At 45.0% G+C, this 18,762-nt stretch overlaps 1 protein-coding gene across 1 annotated transcript in view; it reads right to left on the bottom strand.

Moving 5' to 3' along the window:
* Positions 1-991: 991 nt before the first annotated feature.
* MRPS6 (mitochondrial ribosomal protein S6) overlaps positions 992-18,762 on the bottom strand; it is a 65,799-nt gene continuing 48,028 nt past the window's right edge. The window contains exons 2-3 of the mRNA XM_080807080.1: positions 16,671-16,810; positions 992-1,264 (exon numbers count right to left, since the gene is read on the bottom strand). Coding sequence (XP_080663206.1) covers positions 1,075-1,264; positions 16,671-16,810 — 330 coding nt within the window. The 3' untranslated portion in view covers positions 992-1,074. The remainder of the gene's footprint in view (positions 1,265-16,670; positions 16,811-18,762) is intronic.

Consider the following 18,762-nt stretch of genomic DNA (forward strand, 5'->3'; position numbering starts at 1 on the left):
TATAACAACGTCCCCAAACCAACCTCTCCCCCTGCCAAAACAAAACAAAAAAAAAACCCTCAAAACAAAACTTGTCTTTTTACTTCCAGGACATGTTTTTAAAAAGTAGGTCCGTAAGTATCTAATAAAAAACTGAAAAAAAAAGAGACATACCTTCTTGTAAGTTTCCCTATTTAAGAGCTCAGCCTGCCTCTGGCCACAGGCTCTGGCACCAGCGGACTCGAAAGAAACTGGCTTCCAACCCATCAGGGCAGGGGCGGGGAGTGGGGGAAGGAAGAGCAGAAATCAAAGGTGGCTACTTTCTCAAAGAGGCCCACTGGGACAGAGGGACAGGGAGGAGGCAGGTGCCGGGGCAGGAGAATGAGAAGTGGCTCCAGCGCTCCGGCCACGGAACATCCGTGTCCCTCTACGCGAACACCACCCACCCGGTGACAAGTTAACTGTGAGATGCAAGAGAAAGTTACTGCTCTTACAAAAGGCCTCATAGTTGGGAGAGAGACATGTCCCTGCCCCCAACCCCGTCACCCCCGACTTCTCTCCGGTCTCTGCACCTGGGCTGGGCGCCCACGGTTAGCTTGTGGGGTGAACATAAGCTGCAGGACCACGGGCGTAGGTGGGTGTTGCTGGGGTAGGTGAAGATACAAAGCACCTCCCTGAGGTTTTTTTGAAATTATGTTTATTATTCTGGTCAAAAGTTACTCATATAACGCAGTGGTCTTAAATTTTTATTCTGTATGGTTATACAGTCTGAATGGACTAGCTTGCAATCCGAGGTCGTTTTTATAAGCTTTGCTCTGCAAAATGATGTCAGCATTGTTAGAGGGCAAAGCCCTCCTCGATAAAGAAATTACATTAATGAATCAAGAATGGTGTCCTGCACCTCAGATGACAAAGTGGCTCTAAGCAAGCCATTTCCCCAACTTCACACTGCAAGGGCGTTCGAGAGCTAGAAATTCCTTAGAAAAATCAAATGGCACCCGTAACACTCAGATAAGCATCAAGTTTGTAAATCTTTAATCCATGGCACTCAAAAGTGAGAGAATTAAATACAAAGCTAAAATGTGGTAAATCTTCTCACTTCCTCTTCTTTGTGGAATACAGTTTTTCTTCGAGTGGGACAGGGACAATCCCCTCACACTCTTTCACTTCCTGGGTCAGAGGGTGTTTTACAACATTCGGTCTAATCACATCAATGTCTCGGGACAAATGTTCCATTATGCTCTGGACAGCTGTGGCTGGTGCATAAAAGTCCACCAAGAAATACCTGCAACAAAATAGAGGTCTGTGAGTTCCTGCACGCTGCAGTGCAACACTCCCACTGTTGGGTCAACGTGTGCACTCTACTGCTCGCCAGATAAAATCAGCTTCGTGAAAACACACGCACGCCCGTGTCAAAACAGAAACTACCAGCTGACCAGAAGTGTTTGCCCAGCTTCCCTCTTCCCTACGGCTGGTCCCCTTCCAATCTTGGGAGAATGTGAATCCGAATGAACTCCGTGGTAGCTGGAAGCATGTGACATTACAGTGCAGAGAACAGAAGGTACAGTAAGGTTATGTGTCTAAGGAACAAGAGTGTTCTAGTCAACCAGGCTGAATTTCTCAAACCATTTTTGAGAAAGCATTAGGTTAGTCTTCTCATTTCCGAAAGGAATTTTGCAAGTAACTTAATGCACCTGAGAGGCACAGGACCTACCAACAGCCACATTTCACAAACAAGGGAAAAGGTTCTGAAAGGCCTGGGATTTGTCTAAAACTGTCCTGCACATTCGAGAGCTGACAACAGAAGGAAAGTCACGGGAATCCTGGGTAAGGCGAAGGACCGAGCATTCCTCTACTCGCAGCAGACTGATCTAGAGGGCCGTCTCATCCAGCCCACTGTTCTCACCACATCGACAACTTCATCGGCTTGGCTGGATGGTGTTACGACGGAAGAAACAGCCTTCCTCCCTGCCCATGCCCTCCTCTCAATTCTAAAGTCGAAGCCTCCCTTGCACTGTTCGGTTTGAACCACAGGGCTGCGAAAGGGCAGTTTTCGGTGCTGTAGTTCAGAATTCTGCAATGTTCCAGCTGGCTGCGGTGACCTCTGACATCGCATGCTTTGTTCTAGCCGCACTCTCCTCCGCAAGCATGTTCCCATCCTAGGTCTTTGCACTCACTGTTCCTTCTGCCGGAAATGTTCTTCGCCCGAGTTCCACAGAGCTCAGGCCTCACTTCCATCAAGCCTGTGTCCGAACGGCCCTTTGTCAGAGAGGTCCCCTCTGATCACATCTCCTGAAGCAGCCCCCCTTGCCTGCCCGGCCAGCCACCTTACTCCCTCCGCCTTACTCAGTGCATCACTGCGTCCCACGGCGCTCAGTACCACGCTGCAGGACACAGCTGTTTACTGTCTATCTCACCCCACTAAAACGTAACTGCCCTAAGAAGGGCTCTGTTGCTCCATCCCAGCACCCTGAACAGAGGCTAACATACACCAGGTCCCCAGTAAACCCCGACAGGGGTAGTGTCAGCACGGAAGGTAGGATTCTCACAGAAAGCAGAAGAGACCAAACTGAAACTGGACAGATTCAACAAGGGAGTCATGAGAAAAGGGATGACATTTTGTATAATTCCGTTAACAAAGAGAGTTCAAAAATATAAAACCACTTCCCAGATGAACATCTGGGATGAACACCCTTAGCTGAGCCTAGTGGGAAAGTTATTCAAGTAAACAATTATTACAAGTGAAAGGACAGAAAACCATACACCGTGCAAAAACGCTAATCAAAATAAAGCTCAAGTGGCTACAGTAATATCGATGCAGACTGCAGATCAAAGAAAATTACCAGGGATAAAAACAGATAATATAAAATGATTAGCTCACCAAGAAGACACAACAACCCTAAACATGCAAGTACCGGACAACAGAGCTTCATCATACTGGAAGTAAAAACGAACAGAACTGAAAAGAGAAATAAACATGTCCATAATTATGGTTGGAGACTTAATCTTTCTCAGTAATCGATAAAAGCAGTATACCGAAAATCAGCCAGGATATCGAAAGAGCGAGCAGCACCATCAACCAACTGGATCTGACGTTTATAAAACCCTCCAAACAAGGAGAGCAGGAGGCACACTGCTCACCACCGCAAACAGAACAGTTACCAAAGTCAACCATATTCTGGGCCACAAAATGAGACTCAGTAAATCGAAAGGGATTCGAATCTCACAGAAGACACTTGGGGAAATCCCCAAATACTCGGAAACTACACATAAATCTAAATAGCATACGGGTCAAAGAAAAAAATCCAAAGGCAATGTCAACTGAATGAAAATGAAAACAACAAATCAAAGTTTGGGGAATGCCACTAAAGCAGGAACTTTATAGCACTAAACACCTATGTAAGAAAGGAAAAGCCTCAAAACTTCCACCTTAAGAAACTACAGGAAAGAGCAGAGCACCTGGGGGCTCAGTCGTTAAGCCTCTGCCTTCAACTGAGGTCATGATCCCAAGGTCCTGGGATCTGAGCCCAGAGCCCTGCATCAGGCTCCCTGCTCAGTGGGAAGCCTGCTTCTCCCTCTCCCACTCCCCCTACCCATGTTTCTGTCAAATAAATAAATAAAATCTTAAAAAAAAAAAAAAAAGAACAAATTACAAACACAAATAAGACCAAGGGGGAAAAAAGGGAGAAAAGAAAAGAAAAAAAAAAAGAAGAATAAAGATTAGAGCAGAAATCTCTGAAGCAAAAAATAGAAAAATAGAGACCATCAATGAAACCAAACACTAGTTCACTAAAACCAATAAAATTGATCCACCTCTAGTCAGCCAATCAGTAGAAAAGGGTAAGAGACAAATTACTAATGTTCAGGAAAGACAGAGGTGAAATGGATACAAATTTTACAGATAATAAAAGAATGGAAAAGACTATTATAAACAAATTTTGCAATAAATTTGACAACTTAAATTCCTTGAAAAATATAAACTACCAACACGTCTTCCAAAAAGCAGGTAACTTGAATAGCCCTCTATCTACTGAAGAAATCAAATATGTAGTTAAAAACCTTTCCACAGGGGCGCCTGGGTGGCTCAATGGGTTAAGTCTCTGCCTTCGGCTCAGGATCATGATCTCAGGGTCCTGCGATGGAGCCCCACATCAGGCTCTCTGCTCAGCAGGGAGCCTGCTTCCCCCTCTCTCTTTGCCTGCTTGCTCTGCCTACTTGTGCTTGCTCTCTGTCAAATAAATAAATAAAATCTTTAAAAGAAGAAACAACAACAAAAAAAACTTTCCACAAAGAAAACCAAAGCCCTAAATGGCTTCGCCAGTGAATTCTGCCAAATGTTTGAGGAAAAACACACCAATTTTGACACAAACTGGTCCAGAAAATAGGACAACACTTCCCAATTTGTTCTATGAGGCCAGCATTACCCTGATGCCAAAACCAGACAAAGACATTACAAGAAAAAATCTCATCAATATCTCTCACAAACATAAATGAAAAAAATTTTTTTAGCAAACTGACTACTGAAATATATGCAAAGAATAATACATCATGGTCAAGCAGAGTTTATCATAGAAAGCAAGACTGGCTTAACACCTGAAATCAATCAATGTAAATCACCATATTAAGAAACTAAAAAAGAAAAACCTTAATATGGATATTAAGGAGGGCACATATTATGATAAGCATGGGTGTTATACACAACTAATGAATCATTGAACATTACATCAGAAACTAATGACGTACTATATGCTGGCTAACAGAACATAATAAAAAGAAAAGAAAAACCATATCATGTGATCATTCCAATAGAAGCAAAAAAAAAGGCTTTAACAAAATTCCGTATCCAATTCCTGATAAACTCTCAGCAAAGCAGGGCTACAGGGGAACTTCTTCAACCTTTTGTTACAAAGGACATCTTTGCAAAACATGTAACTAACATCATACCAACTGGTCAAAGTCGTAATGCTTTTCCAAGACTGAGAATAAACAAGGGTGTCTACTCTCACCATTTCTAGTCAACATTTTACTGGAGGTTTTTGCCAGTGCAATAAGGCAAGTAAAAAGTAAATGCATCCAGACTGATAACGAAGTAACTAAAATTATCTGTATTTACAGATGAAATGATTGTGTATATAGAAGAACTTAAGAAATTTACAAAAAATATCCTAGAAATAATATGTGAGTTTAGCAAGGTTGCAGTCTACACAAATCAACTGCATTTCCTATATGCTAGCAACAAATAATCACATTTTAAAATTAAATATGACTTAAGGATAAATCTGACAAAAGGTGTGCAAGACCTGTACACTAAATACCATAAAACATTACTAAAAGAAATTAAAGAAAAATGACATAAATGGAGATACACCTTGTTCATGGGTAGGAAGATTCAAATTTATTTAGATGCCAGTTCTCCAAAACTGATCTATAAATTCCCAGGGATCCCAATCAAAATCCTAAGACATTTTTGTTAGAAATTGATGAACTGATTCTAAGCTACACAGGGAAATTCAAAGGACCTACAACAACCACAACAACTTTGATATCAAGAATAAAGTTGAAGGATTAACACTACCTGATTTTAAGACTTTATAAGGAAAGTCATGGTAATCAAGGCAGTATGGTATTTGTATAAAGATACACGAACAGCTCAACAGAACAGAGTCCAGAAATAGATCCATACATATATGCACAAAATACATATATGCACAACTGATTTTTGACAAAGGCGCAAAGGCAATTCAAAAAGAAAGAGGACAGTCTTTTCAACAAATGGTGCTGAACAATTCCATATCTGTATGCAAAAAAAAAGAACTTTGATCCATACTTGTATCATATACAAAAATTGACCCAAACTTTAACACAGATCTAAATATAAAATATAAAGCTGTAAAACTAGAAAAAAAACACAGGAGAAAACTTTTATGACCTTCAGTTAAGCAAAGAAACTTTAGACAACACTAAAAGCAAAATCCATACACAAAAATTCGATAAACTAGACTTCATCAAAACTAAACACTGTTCTCTGAAAGATACTATTAAGATAATAAAAAGACAAGCCACAGACTGGGATTTGCAAATCACATGTCCGATAAAGGACTTGTTTCTAGAATATAAAAAACTCAAAATTTACTTTAAAAATCCCCAATTTAAAAAAATGCGCATAGAATTTGAACAGGCATTTCACCAAAGATTTATTATGGCAAAGAAGCACCTGCCAAAGATGCTTAATACATTAGAGACATTCAAATTCAAACCACGAGGAGATACCTACTAGAATGGCTAAAATCAAAAAGACTGACCATACCAAGTGTTAGTAAGGATACAGAGCAACTGGCATTCTCATACACTGCTAGTGGGAATGCAAAATGATACAACTGTTTCGGCATTTTCTTAAAAGTTCACACACTTGCCATTGTGATGAAGCCCTTCTACTCCTAGGTATTCATCCAAGAAGATTAAAGCATTCGTCCACGCAACAACTTGTATGTGAATGTTCACTGTGGCTCTACTTACAATCCCAAACTGGCAACGACACAAATACTCATCAACACATCAACTGGGGGCACCTGGGAGGCTCAGTGGGTTAAGACTCTCCCTTCGGCTCGGGTCATAATCTCAGGGTCCTGGGATGGAGCCCCGCATCAGGCTCTCTGCTCAGCAGGGAACCTGCTTTCCCCACTCTCTCTGCCTGCCTCTCTGCCTACTTGTGATCTCTGTCTGTCAAATAAATAAATAAAGTCTTTAAAAAAAAAATGTCAACTGATAAACTGTGGTATGTCCATACAACGGCATACTACTCAGCCATAAAAAGGAATAAGCTACCGATATAAATGAATCTCATAATACTTTCGCTGGTGCAAAGAAACCAGTATAAAAAAAGGGCACATGCTGTCTGATTTTATTTAAGTAAGATTCTATGAAATATAAACTAATCTACAAGGAAAGAAAGCAGACCTCTGGCTGTTAGAGATGGGAACAAGTGGAGGGAATGATCACAGGACACAGGACGGAAATTACAGGGTGACCAATTTATTTATTATCTTGATTGTAGTGATTTCACAGAGATATGTATGTGTGTGTGAAGCCTTATTTTTTTTTTTTTTTTTTTTTTTTTTGTGTGAAGCCTTATTAAAGTGTATGCTTCATGTGCAGTTTATTGTGTTGTTAATTGTATCTATATAAACCAAAGCTGTTGATCTAATAACGGTGCATAAAAAGCTGAATGGGCAGGACTTGCTGAATGATTTGATATGGGTAGTGGTGATGAGGGAGCAACTACAGATAACAAAGACTCCCAGAGTTTCTCAAGAAATTAAAGAAAAATAGCATAAACTGGGGTGCCTGGGTGGCTCAGTCAGTTAAGCATCCAACTCTTGGTTTGAGCTCAGGTCATGATCTCAGGGTCATGGGAGCGAGCTCCATGTCAGGCTCTGCACTGAGCAGGGGAGTCTGCATGAGGATTCTCTCTCTCCCTCAGCCCTCTGCCCCTTCCCTGCCCACACTCTCTCTAAAATAAATAAATTAATCTTATTTAAAAAATAGTGTAGGGGTGCCTGGGTGTCTCAGTTGGCTAAGCAACTGCCTTTGGCTTAGGTCATGGTCCCAGAATCCGGAATCGAGCCCCACGCTGGGCTCCCTGCTCAGTGGGGGATCTGCTTCTCCCTCTGCCTCTGCCCCTCGCCCTGCTCCTTTTCTCTCTCTCTCTCTCAAATGAAATCTTTTTTTTAAAAAATGGTATGAACTCTTCCATCATCAGGCAAACTTCTTGAGGAAGTAACTCGTATGTTTGCTCACTGATGAGATTACCATTTGGGCTTACTCTGAAAATTATACACCAAATGGCCAAATTTTCCAAAACACAATTCCACTTGTTTATTTCTACTCCATATAAAAGGGACTAGGTTTGCAATCACCCAACTTAAGAACTGCTCATTTGTTCAACATTTAATTACTGATTACTTACCTTGAGTAAGGCTCTGCAACAGAGCCTAAAAAGTCAGTGTAATCAATCTTAAATTTCTCTTTGCCAGTCCCCAGCCCTCCATCTAACTGCCAGCCTGCGGTAACTATGGCCGCCTGGTGGCCAACTCTCGCACTCAGCACAACCCCGGAATTTCTTTCTTCCATTTTATTCATTTGTTCTTTCATTTCGTATTCATCAACGTGTCCCTCCAAACTATCCCTGACAAGTTATGACCTCCACCCCTGTTCACCAACATTCCCACCATAGTTGACTGTAGAGCTCCTTCCTCTTCCCTTGCCCTTTGTCTAGGTTCCCTAAAATAGTCTTCCTCTTTTATTACACCAGAGCCCTGCACCAATGGCCTGAGGCAGTGCGCTGGTGAAATGCCACGTGTTACACACGGGGTAATATGCAGGCGAGTGCTTAGCAAGGACCTGACATGCTCTGGGCACTCAATAACCTGGGCAATCACCACTGCCAGTCCTGGGAAGTACCCGCCTCCTTCCAGAAAGTCCACAGGGGGCTCCTGCTCTCCAGTTAAGCCTCCCCAGCAGTCAAGTATTCAAGTTATTCGATACCCTACCTGGGGTTCAGCAATCATTGTTCTCTCCCATTTTCCATTCAACTGTACCAGAGGCATTTCTGTGGGCTAGCGTTGGTGTCTAAACATGTTTTTAAGAGAAACTGGGTGTGCAGTTGCCAACAACCACTCGACTGCCCACAAATCAAGTCTCACGCAGTCGTCCTGAACAACACTGTCCACACACAAGCACTCACCAAGTTATCCTAAGAAAGACCCCCAAAGCTTTTGGATACCATTTCGTGATAAGGGTAAAAAGACTACCCAAGGATGGAAGCTAGAGGCCAAATACTATCAGATACCTCTTATTTCTGGGTCGCCTGGGTGGCTCAGTGGGTTAAAGCCTCTGCTTTCAGCTCAGGTCATGATCCCAGGGTCCTGGGATCGAGCCCCGCATCGGGCTCGCTGCTCAGCGGGGAGCCTGCTTCTCCTCTCTCTCTTTACTTGTGATCTCTGTCTGTCAAATAAATAAATAATAAAAAATCTTAAAAAAAAAAAAAAAGAAAGAAACCTCTTATTTCAGGAATTAAAAGGAAAGTGTCTTACATAGAGAGAACTTTCTAGTTTTCAAAGTGCTTTCACATCTTTTAAACAGCTTCTGAGGAAGAGGATGAACAGGAAGTAGATGCTCCACTCCGTGTGGCGATTCAGAAAATGGAAGAGGAGGAAATGGTGCTGCGTGCGGTTTCAGTCCAGGAGCCCTCTCCTAGCAACACTACTGCTCTAGTAGTTTTTAAAGTGGTCCTCCCACACATGGCCTCCTTTGAGTTTTGTAACGATTAAGTCATTAGCTCAAGGTCACTCAGCTACTAAGTGGCAGCGGCCAGGATTCTAACAAAGCAGGTCTTTTCACTCCAGGAAAGAAGCCACACATAGCTTTGGGACCAGTGGGTTACAGAATCACAGAATGGAAGTGGTGGAGAGGACCAGAGACAATGCGGTCCAACCCGACTGTGTTGCTTATAAGGGAATGGGGGAACAGATCTGCTCCAGGACACAGGGTAAAAAGCAGACTCCACAGTTCCCCACTCTGTCAACCACATCTCTTGGTACCTGCAGCCTCCAGAGGCTTCTCAAGGATAAGAAATCCTACCCAGAAAAAGGCCTAAACATCCTAAGATTAGGCTATAGCTGGGCTTCTGGAAGATCTCTGTTACTATAAAAACGTTTCCGGCCTTTACTTTCTCCGCAGCGTGCCCTCCCTCCACCAGGCATGATACTCCCGCTGGCAACCAAACCTAAACAAGGGCAAGGCCAAAATGCAGGCAGGTTTGTGCCCACAACTACAGCAGTGACAGTCATTTCATGCTTATCACCCCGCTGATCTGTGCCTAGGGCTCGTGTGGGCAAAGATTGCTTCTACTCCCATGCTCCTTTTTATACTGTGGAAATTTCCACAAAAATGAAACACCAGCAAAATAGAGAAGAGGGCAAGTAGCTTCAGAGATGGGCAGATCTTACTGTATTCACCACTCCTGGTTGAAAGCTGAAGCTCTTAGCCTCCAGCTTCCCACCCAGGGCATGAAGTAGTCTCTCCCCGCCACGGGGGAGCCAAGCAGAAATCGAGGACAAACTCAATCTCCGCCCGGCTTACTGGCCCAAGCACCCATGTCAACAGCCCATGATGGCTTTCCTATACAGAAAAGGCCATGACCAATTCCTGGGCGTTGCCAATATATATATATTTATATATATGTATATTTTGTTTGTTTTCAGGTAAGCGGACAAACTTAACTGTTCAGTGAACACCTATTACGGGCAGACCTCAACAAGAGGCTAAAAAGGAGGTATGTATGGCCTTGACCTCCCAGAACATTTAGTCCCGCTGGAGACAGTGGTCACAGGGCTACTGTGCTGTCAGACCAGGGTCCCACTATTTATACAAGTCCCCCAGTCCTGCAGGAGGCTCTGGAAATGACAGTAATGGACATCCGACTCCCGGCTGCTGGGCTTTTCTAACCATAGAAGGATGACCCGAGGAATGACGGTGATATAACAGCATAGAGAGCGCAGCCCTGCCTTTTTCCATTTTGGCATGTGAAGAAAGTGAGGCGTAAAAACAGCCTATTTAGAGTAGTGGGTTCTGCAGCTTCTGATGCCTGCAAGGATCCCCTTCCTGTGACCACACAGGTCCATAACTATTAAGTTGAAAAAAATGACCTTGAACTCCCCTGACCCCTACTCTTTACATCCTGAAGGCTACCACGGAGAAGCCGTTCTGAAACTCACATGAGCGTCTATTCAGGGAAGGGGGCAGAAGAGGAATGTCTCAGTCTCCAGGGGAATCCGAGAGCCCGCTGCCCCACCGTCAGCCTGGCCCTAAGAGGGGAGGATCGAGAGGATTCAAGAACCACAATTAAATACCCACCTTTATTTCTACCCTAACCAAGCTAGGCAGAACCAAAACCAAGACTAAAGTCACAACACATGTAGACTCTTTCTTATCTCCATCCTCACAATTTAGAGGATAGTCAACTAGAATAGTCAAGAATGTTGACTACAATTGCGTGTGCCTTGACATACCTCAAAGCTGGCTTTCTGAAAAGGGAAAAAAAGTTTTCCAAACAGTTTTCCATTCTCTAATCAACAATTAAATCAGTGCGTGGACAAATCATTCTGGAAAGCCCCGTTTAGCCATCTACAATCATTTGATCATCATTCGACCAGCTGCTCGGCAGCACCATGAAGTGGTCCTGCACGTCGGGCCGCCCAGGCTGATGTCAGTATCACCCCTGCCTTAAACACAAAGCCCAGCAGTGTTTACCTTGAAAGGTGTGGTTTCCCATGTGTGGTTCTAATTATAGAATCACACTTCATCTACGAGGTAGAAATCAGCTTTACCCAAGCCTCTCTTTCGCCTACAGAAAAGCACTTAACATTTACGCAGCACCAACTCCGCCAAAGTGGAAGTAGAGAGATGGCAGCTAGAGGCAAGGAGACAAAGTACAAACAGAGGTTCCATACACTGATGCAACCCCCGCGCAGAGTCCCGTGTTCTAAAGGAACGGTTTCCCAGCTAGAACCTGCCCACGTGGTGTTCGAGGTGCTAACTGACCCTCTTTTTTATTTCTTAAGACACTTAACGTTCCCAATCTCTCTGCCACCGTGACTGAAACCCCAGGGATGGAAGAAGACCCAGAGAACGCCCCCCCAAGGACAGACGGCCCAATCCCAGGAAACGACGCCCCCAAGAACGCTGCATGCACAGCACTGGCTTGCCGAGGGCGCCCACAGCTCTGCCTGGCCTTTCACTCCTCCTCTCTGGGGTCCCAGCCCTTGTCTCCCTCAGTCACCTGCTGCCTAAGCTGTTACCACTCACCACCCCCACCCCCGCCTGCCCCCAGGTTGTTGAGGAAAGATATGTGTCTCCGTGCAGTGTTCCTACACTTAAAGGTCATTATTTGTTTTTTATTTCACTTTTGTCTTAACCCTGTTATTTACAAGTTTGGCATAAAAGCGCCTGCCTGAATTTGAGTGATAGTCTTTGTTTCTGTTTCTCTCAGACACAGTCGCACACTCACAGCCTCCCCTTCCCCCTAGCAGACAAGTGGAAATTTCCACTGAAGCGCTCAGTGGCTCACGGTGGGTGGGGGGTGGGGGAAGGGGATGGGAGGGATTTGAAGCTGTGAAGCATCTTCCAGCATCTTCCAGCCTTTTGGAGGGGAGGAAACAGATCCGTCTGAATGCCAGTTTCCATACCGTATCAGTTAAACCTTGCTGAGACAGTGAATTCTTCACCTTAAAGCCAAGGAACCCTCTGCATGGAAAAGCCCTATTTCTTTTTATATCTGTTGGGTCTCATACATTTTTAAAACCACTAAATCTAGTGGAGAACTCTTACAAATCTCGAGGCGCTGCCACTAAAAAAACCCTTCCAAGGCCACAGCAGCGCTGCCTTGAAACCCAGCTGTGGAGCACCTTCGCACAGGAACGGGGTCAGGAGGCTGGCCTGGGCCTACTGCTGGCAGGAAAGCACGAGAACGTGGAAACGTCAGCTAACAGGAAAACTACAGAGAAGCCTCAATCCCCTCTAGAGCGAGTGCCAGAAGCTCTCTTGGAGTAAAGCTGCAGACACGTTTGGGGAGCGAGTCAGTAAAATTCCATGATTCACCACAGAGCCGGTTATTTTTACCGTTCTGCTTACCCGTAAATAGAAGGGCATCTTATATGTAGGCCAGCAGATCTTATAAGCACCTATTCACGTTTCAAAACAGACGAGAATGGAGAAAGGGACAAAACAGGCAAGGAAAAAGCCTCCTTCAGCACGTAAGAGTTCCTTTACATACGCCTTCTGCAGTAACTCCCATCTCCATGCAGTAAAATTGGACCTGCTAGGAACGGCCAAAGCCCGTCGGGGGCATCCTTTTCCAAACAAGCACAAGCCCAGCATGAACTATGGGCCACAGTCTGTTCTATGGCTGTCTCTTCTCCACCAGAAAGCCTGCCGAGTCTCAGCCCAGCCCCATCTAGTGGAGAGAGAGCCTTACACTAGTGCGGGCAGCCCTGGAGTCTGACACCGGAGCGCTTCTGGCAGCCAGCGCCTGACACCACAACTCAGAAAATGCCTGTCCCCCTTTTTAGCCAGCCCACCACTGCTCCCCTCTGCACATGTCACATCGTCACCTTTCAGACTCAGGTCTACATTAAGCATCTTCCACACCAACCCTCCCTTGCTCAGAGTTGATAAAGGTGAGCATCTGAAGGTACCAAGTAGGGAAAATCAACGGGTCCCCAGGAGACCAAAGCAAATCCAGAGCTGAGAATGAATCTCAGAACGTGTAAGACCCACCCCCCACTTGCTTCTCCCCAACCTGCGTCAGGCTCCAATCATTTCCAGACACTGCCTAGAGACAACAGGTGTTTAGTAAGGCCAAATCCTCCATCTAGAATCTGGTCCAGAAAACCCAAACCTCCCAACCACCCCAACGTGCCCAAAGAGCAAAGGGGACATCTGGTTAACTCCTTCCTGGTCTAATTCACATCACCTGGGGCACAACTTAACTAATATGTGGAATACCACACGCGTACTTGATTTTTTTGGCATATACCGGTCAGAGACCTGATACAGCAATAAACACCAGGTACCACCTCCTCCCCCAGGGAGACCCCCCATATAACCCTGAGGCAGCAGTATCTCTCCTACCTATGCACTTTTCTACCCACCCGGGCAAGGATGGAGAACGACAGAGGCAATCCCACAATAACACGGGAAGTAACCGTGGCAGAGACGGGCTGTCAGCCAGGCCAGGTGGTCGCTGCTGTGCCAGGCCCCTGCCCGGGTATCTCTCTGGCCAGTACCTAGGTCAGCAATGTGCAAGCATGTCCCTGACTCAACGGAAAACTCCTTGTGACCAGGAACCACAACGATCACAAGAACCATACGGAAAGCTAGGAATACCACCAGGATAGACATTTCCTCCCATAAAATGTAAGAACAACAAACACATAATACCAACAGTACCACAGTGTGATGTGCATTCTTGGAGGGCATCTAGGCTCACTTGTTAGCTAAAAAAAACTGGCTCTCACATACCAACCCCAGGACTCAAACCAGTGCCTCACCGAAATTATAGATATATGCCATGCCTCCAGGGTTCCAAGAGTTAAAAACTTTCGAATGCTAAGTTTGTAACAAACAAGTCCGCTGTTTCTTCTTAATCACTTCGAAAAATTGAGCCTTTCCAGCACCCAGCACATAATCCTGGCATATAATTCACTTAATACATGTGTGTGACCCCTGATGTGGCTGTGTGCAAGGCACACACAGGCCTTACCAAATGCACAAAAAGCCTGGTACAAACATCACTGCGGGGAGTGACCCGAGGGGAGGGCTGGCTAAAGTCAGGAGAATATCAGACTACCCTTAAGTTCCACACTACAGACATCTGACACACCACTCAAGTTTAAATCTTTATCCCCCGGTAACTCCAAAATACATTAGCCCCTCATCTCTCATCTCCTCTTTAATCAAAAGTCGCTGTGAAGGATAGTAATGAGTGTTATAAAAATAAAAGGTAACAGTCAAATTGATAAATGAAGGCAACTTACTGAAGGGCTTCTCACCATTATTACACTCACATACATTGCACATCTCCAGAAGGGATCAGACTGTCCAAAGGATCCCATATCTAATTGCTTACGCTCGCTCGCTCTCTCTCACACACACACACACTCACACACCATTTTTTGGTAGAGTATATCTGTCTAACTAGTATTTCAGAGACTACACTTTGGAAAATGCTACCTTCAACAAATACATACCAGACATTGATTCATACCAGAAAACCAAGCTTACACCATGAACCTCCCCAACTAGGAGGGAGGTCCCGTGTCTATATACAATACACATATATATTACACTTTAAGAATGTTACTCCTTCTTTGCTGAGGAGTCTGAGAGTAAAAGGACCAGAGATAAAATCGTTGCATGTGAATGAACAAAGTGACAGCAAGAGTCCTTGGTGGGGTACATGCCCCTTGTCAGGAATCTGGAACGTGAGGCTAAGTGTTTCAGCAGTTCAGGCTTAGTTCCAGGGGCGTTCTTCCAGGATCTGAATTTACTCCATCCACAAAAGAAAAACAGTACCACCTAATCCAGCACTGCACACAGAGGCCTGACAACTAATGAGTTAACACAGCAGTTCTCAAAGTGTGGTCATCAGACAGCAGCAGCACTAACCAAGCACTTGCAAGAAGTGCAAATTCTGGAATGCTGGCCACACCAACCCTCAACAAATTCTCCTTGGAAAAGGGGCAGAAGAAAGCACTCCTAGTGCACATCCCTGAAAGCACATGACTGAGGGAAGGGGCTTCTCTTCCTGTTCAGTGCTTTCCAACCAAGAACCTGGCTAATAATCCTTGGCTAAATTTTACATGCTCTTCTCTGAACAAAAAGGCAAAAGGATTCATGGCTTTGCTGTTAAAATGAAACCCTTTTGTGGTTAAGTTAAAAAAAATGTTACACACGCAATCTCCATCCTCTCTCTTCCAATCATGTAAGAGGAATGGCCACTGTGCATTTCAAGTTGCCTAGCAACGCCGCAGGCACTCTCTTCAGAGGCGTTCTCAAGAAGCTGAGCGCCAGCACAGAACAAGGTGAAGCAATCAGAAGATGAGATCTGCAGTATGTGCCGCACGTTGGCAGAGGTTTAAACGCAGCGCGAGGCGGGACCGCACGCAGGCCTCTCCCATGGCCGGCACTGGCACAGACCCCCGGCTCTGCGTGGACAGCAGCGACACCACCCCTACAGCACACCGAGCAACGATCTCACTTGATCCCCACGACAACAAGGATGGGAGAACGACCACCTGAGTTCAGTATCCAAGGAAACAGGAATCAGAGAAGCTGAAGACTTGGCGAAGGCCACACAGCTGCAAGCACCAGTGGGAGACTGGAGTCTTCAGCTCCTGGACTTTCCCACTACTAAACACTGATTTCCATCTTCTCTATCAGTACTTCTAGGAAACTCAACAGTATCAGAAGGTTTCTCCTCCAAACCAGAAATTATGAGTGTAAAAATAACATCACGAGGAGTCAGAGAAGCTTCAGATCAATTCAACAAGCAAACTGGTATCAAAGAATTTCTACCAGGACCGTTACTGCTACAGAGTCAAATCTTCGACATGTCTGAGGAAGGTGCTATACACTTTTGGGAGAAAAAAATTTTATAACAGAGAATTGTGATTATTGTTTGGCATACATAAAACCGTTTCTCTACTGTGGGTCAGGTGCTGATTAAACGCATTACTCCCAGTACCTTGTGCTTGTTACCTGCAACCCGCATTATTTACAAAGGATGCACCGAGTGTGTGGACAGCACATTGCTCACTGAGGCGCTGTAAAAGGCAAAGCTGAAGAAATGTCAGGGGGAAACAGTGCGTAGGTTGACAAGAAAAGTTTCCCGCCATCAAAAGCTTATACACCTGTTGCTCCTCGCATGACCTGTTTCTGTACTCTGGTTATGGTTTATTATGGACCAGCTTTACTGGCGCCCATTTAAATCACAACGCCACTAGAGTACGAACCCACAGGCCACCTGGTGCAACAGAGATCTCCTGAGAAATTATCATCATTTCCAACATGAACTAAACAGCATTCTTAACAGCCTATCAAAGCCATTTGTTGAGATTCATGAAGAAACTTACCCTCCTCTACTGTGCTGCTGGCTGTGGGCGGAAATCTTATAAGGCAGCGCTCGGTCACCCAGATTTTCCAAGTTCCTCACTATCGCCCCTCTGTCCATCAGGGCTTCTAGCGTACGTTTCAAAGCAGCAGCAGTCTCTGGCTGTTTTTTTGTTTTCATTTTTAAAGAGAAGAAAAAAACATATCAGAATCAATATATGAACTAGAATGATTAAGTCTGGTCAGTTCCAATCATAACAGCTCTATTGGCAGGGAAAAAAGCAACAGAAACTGTCTAGCTATCTTAAAATTTAAAGAGAGAGACATTTAGTGTAAGGATACGAGATAGCTCACAGATACGAAGGAAAATCTGAAGAACCAGGCCTCGGAGAGTTCTGGAACCAGGGCAGCTGCAGGGATCTGGGAAGCAGGAACTAAGAAATGGCTTCTTCAGAGCACCTTGGCCAGGATGAATCCACGCCAATCATTGTCAGTCCTTGTATCCCATGACTCAAAATCCAAATTCCAGGGGAAGAACATCCCATCCTCTTGGCAGGACGCTTTGACTGACCATCCCACCAGAACCAGAGCCAGTGGGAAAAGGGGTTGTCCCCAAAGAAAAACAGGGAGATTATAACCAAACATGGAAAAGGATGAGTAGGACCCACTCTCTGCTCTCTTGGAGCTTACAATCTAATAAAGGAATTAACACAAAAAGCCACCGCAAAGAGAGCTTGTGAAAGGCGGCACATTCGGTTGGGAAAATGAATGCACTAAAGCAAAGCTTATTTGGGAGAAGCCCTGAAAAGTGACACTGGGAGATGTAAAGAACCAACGGAACAGGCTCTGAGTACAGGAGCAAAGGCAAGAAAGTGTGAGTGTAACTAGGACGAGTCCCGCCGGATGATGATCAGGACGCAGGAGGGTGAGAGGGAGAAGACAGCGCAGCACGCAAGCACGTAAATCCTAATGCCCGTTAAAAACAACAAAATCCAAACAGTATAAAATCCCCACCACCCAGAGATCAAAGACTTAAACACTTGGGTGAACCTCTTCCCAGATCTCTCTCTTTACGTATGTATATACAAAAGAACTTTGAAAGCAAAGATACTTTACAGGATAAACCTGAGAAGATGTAGCTATGGCAATGGGGTACGAGGCAGAGACGTGGCAGAGGAGGAGCCCCAAAATATGCAGGCTGGGGAAACGGTATTGTTACTAACAGCTAGAGGGAAACCTGCGGACGCTCGCTGGGCACAATAAAAAGATGAATTTGATATGCTGAGTTTGAGTTGCCCACAGCTCCTCCAAGCTGACCTCTCAAGATGTAAACCTTAAGCTTGAAACAACAGGGCAGGTTAGAATTACCCATTTAAGAATCAGCTGCATAGGAGGGCTTCTGAAGCCCCAGGAGTAGGGGACATCGTGGAGGGAGGGTGCCGGGGGAGAAGGGAGCAACAGACCCTTGGGGAACACACCCATGTGGGGGCTGCCAAGGGAACCTGAAGTCAGAGAAGCAAACAGAAAAGGCAGTCCAACAGTCAAGGAAAATCAGGTCCACCTTGTGACAGAAACTCGGGGAACACACGGACTCCAGAAGGACAGGGTAGAGGATGAGAAGGAAGCGAAGGCCACGGTATGGTGGCTGCGCCGTCACAAGGAATGGGGCCAGGAGCTAGATGGCAAGTTTCTGTGGTGCAGGTGTGACGGCAATGAAGGGAAAGAGAAAGCGCAGGAGGCTGAGGGGCAAACAAGTTTGAGCAGGATGTCTTAGGAGGCAGAGAACGGGAGCAAGTTAGTAGTTAAAGAGGAATGAACCAGTCAAGAGGATACAACAGAGGATGTTTTAAGTAACAACAATGGCAAGGCTGATTTATTGAGTAACTGCTGTGAGCCCAGCACTGGTCTAGTGTTTTACTGTTACATATTTAATCTCCACCGAAAGAAAAAAAAAAAAAGAGCAAAGACAGTTTACCAGTTTGGAAACTGGTGTCTCAGAGAGATGCCACGACTCTGAGAGGACACGGCAGCTAGTAAGTGGAAGAACCTGGTGCAAGGGAAGAAACACCGGCGAAAGAAATCGGGGGCCGGGCAGAGGATGCCAGACGGACACCT

This window comes from Martes martes (genome assembly GCF_963455335.1).
Source record: "Martes martes genome assembly, chromosome: 1".
Classification (NCBI taxonomy): domain Eukaryota; kingdom Metazoa; phylum Chordata; class Mammalia; order Carnivora; family Mustelidae; genus Martes; species Martes martes.